The sequence below is a fragment of the Penaeus vannamei genome, chromosome 9, assembly GCF_042767895.1.
Source record: "Penaeus vannamei isolate JL-2024 chromosome 9, ASM4276789v1, whole genome shotgun sequence".
Classification (NCBI taxonomy): Eukaryota; Metazoa; Arthropoda; class Malacostraca; order Decapoda; family Penaeidae; genus Penaeus; species Penaeus vannamei.
The window spans coordinates 182,501-185,000 of record NC_091557.1 but is presented as its reverse complement, the minus strand read 5'-3'; the positions used below and the strand labels follow the sequence as shown (position 1 = coordinate 185,000).

The 2,500-nt window shown below is 38.8% G+C and overlaps 1 protein-coding gene across 2 annotated transcripts in view; it reads left to right on the top strand.

Moving 5' to 3' along the window:
- LOC113827016 (uncharacterized) overlaps positions 1-2,500 on the top strand; it is an 18,438-nt gene that overhangs the window by 14,837 nt on the left and 1,101 nt on the right. For both annotated transcript variants that reach the window (XM_070125121.1, XM_070125119.1), the window contains 5 exons: positions 1-161; positions 356-516; positions 1,177-1,278; positions 1,490-1,606; positions 2,065-2,324. The exon at positions 1-161 is cut by the window's left edge and continues 1,136 nt beyond it. In XM_070125121.1, the coding sequence (XP_069981222.1) occupies positions 1-161; positions 356-516; positions 1,177-1,278; positions 1,490-1,606; positions 2,065-2,324 (801 nt within the window). The remainder of the gene's footprint in view (positions 162-355; positions 517-1,176; positions 1,279-1,489; positions 1,607-2,064; positions 2,325-2,500) is intronic.

Sequence of the window (2,500 nt, the reverse complement as noted above, 5' to 3'; positions counted from 1 at the left end):
AGGCTGGAACAAGCTGAGCAGCCTCGAGGTGGAGAAGATCTGGTCCCCCGATGTGGAGTTCCTCAACGTGAACAATGGGGAACTCAGGAGGCTAAAGAGCGGGGTCTTTGTGCAGCGGCTGGGCGAGGCTGACCCGCCCGTCTTCACGGACGTCAAAATGGGTGAGGACTGCATGGCAGAGCTTGAAATGATTCACGAACCAGATGAGGAACAGTTGAACGTCATTTGATTTTACTGAATAACTGATTTGTGCGCAACAAAGATTTCTTTCATACTGCACACCATTTTTTTTAACATCAAAAGAATCGTCATTCGCAGATGCTTTTACCTCATCAATTCTCCCTGCCTAAAACAGACACAATGTACCAGGCACAAGCAGGCCGACTGGTGCAAAGGGAACAGTACTATGGGAGCTTCAATTGCCATTTCGGTCTCTTCCACTACCCGTTCGATACCCAGAGTTGCAGCATCCTCGTCAAACTTGCTTCTGCCGATACCCAGGTCATCGTGTTGAGAGTAAGTTCCTCGGAGGCAAGGTCAGACCGCGCTTCAGGAAAGGGAATTTGTTCAACCGCTAGAACGTTAGCATTTAACGTACTATTAATACTATGTCGTCGTTCAATTCTGATATTTATGAAAATTACACGTCTACCATTCTAGAGTCATACATCAGAATCTTTTATTATTATACGAATGACATCTATGGTGATTTTTCTTTATAGAGGAAAGTATCACGCACGCACTTCTAGCTATCTCTCTCTGTCGGATTATATGCACATTTATATATATATATATATATATATATATATATATATATATATATATATATATATATATATATATATATATATATATGTATGTATATGTATATATATATATATATATATATATATATATATATATATATATGTATGTATATGTATATATATATATATATATATATATATATATATATATATATATATATATATATATATATATATGTATGTATATATGACACATAACTTCAGCCAGTGGCTGAATCATTCCTGTCTATACACAGGTGCATTGCAGATTGACAAAAACAACGGGTTCATAAATCTTGCATGCCACATATCAATACCATCCTCACATAAAGAAGATATTTGCAACAGCGCTGCAACACAGCTATAACGGCCATAATTCTTCGCAATGCAGAACGGATCGGTGTTCTACAACGGGCGCAGCGAACTCCCCAAATACAGCATTCGGAATATCGCTGCCCATCTCACCGCCCGGTCTGACTACGCCGTCCTGCAGGTGGGTCGATTTCATGGACTATTTCTGTGGAGATTAGAGTATGATGATTAGATATCTTGCTAAAATATCGGGAAAAATGCGATATAGGAAATATAGTATCAATAAAACTATGCAATCTAACAGTTAAAGCATCGGTAAAACAGTATGATTTATTTTTGTTATTAAATATGATGGACTATACTAAAGCCTACATTCTCGCCATTAATGTAAGGTAACATTCGACCTGGAGCGTCGATGGAGCTTGTTGGTTCTCACTATCTTCATGCCAACGTTCCTCCTTCTCGGAATCGGTTATGGCACACTCTACATCCAGCTCAAGGCCTTCCAGGTGCGCTCCGGAAATACACCGACGTATACATTATTTAAGATGTAGTCTATGTATAGAAGAGAGATATGCACGGAATATATAGACTCACTCTCTCTCTCTCTCTCTCTCTTTCTCTCTCTTTCTTCCTTTCTTTCTCTCTCTCTCTCTCTCTCTCTCTCTCTCTCTCTCTCTCTCTTTCTCTCTCTCTCTCTCTCTCTCTCTCTCTCTCTCTCTCTCTCTCTCTCTCTCTCTCTCTCTCGCTCCTTATATATATATATATATATATATATATATATATATATATATATATATATATATATATATATATATATATGTATATACATATATATATATACATATATATATATATATATGTATATACATATATATATATATATATATATATATATATATATATATATATATATACACATTCATACATATCTTTAAGATCAAAGCTATAAGACGTCCACCTGCAGGTCAGGGCCATCATGACGCTGACGACCCTGCTGGTCCTGTACACCCTGTTCAACCAGGTGTCCAGCGCCCTCCCCGACACCGCCTACATCAAGATGATCGACATGTGGTTCTTCTTCTGCATCTTCCTCATCTTCAGCGTCATCATCGTGCACATAGCAGTCGAGCGCCTCGAGCCCGGGGAGGCCAAGCCGCCGAAGACGGTGCGGGTGTCGCCGGCGGAGCAGATGCGGCCGGAGGGAAGGTGGCTGCTCAGAGTCAAGTGAGGAAGGATGCTTTCAAATGCAAATTCGTGATGTTTTGTTCTGTTTGTTACGGTGGTTGTGCTTCTTACATAAAAAAGTAGTTTTTCTTTAATTTTACGAGTTGGTTCAAATCGTTTTTTTTTCTGTTTGTGTATATTTTATCTATTTTCCTTGATATCCCAGTAATCGTCAG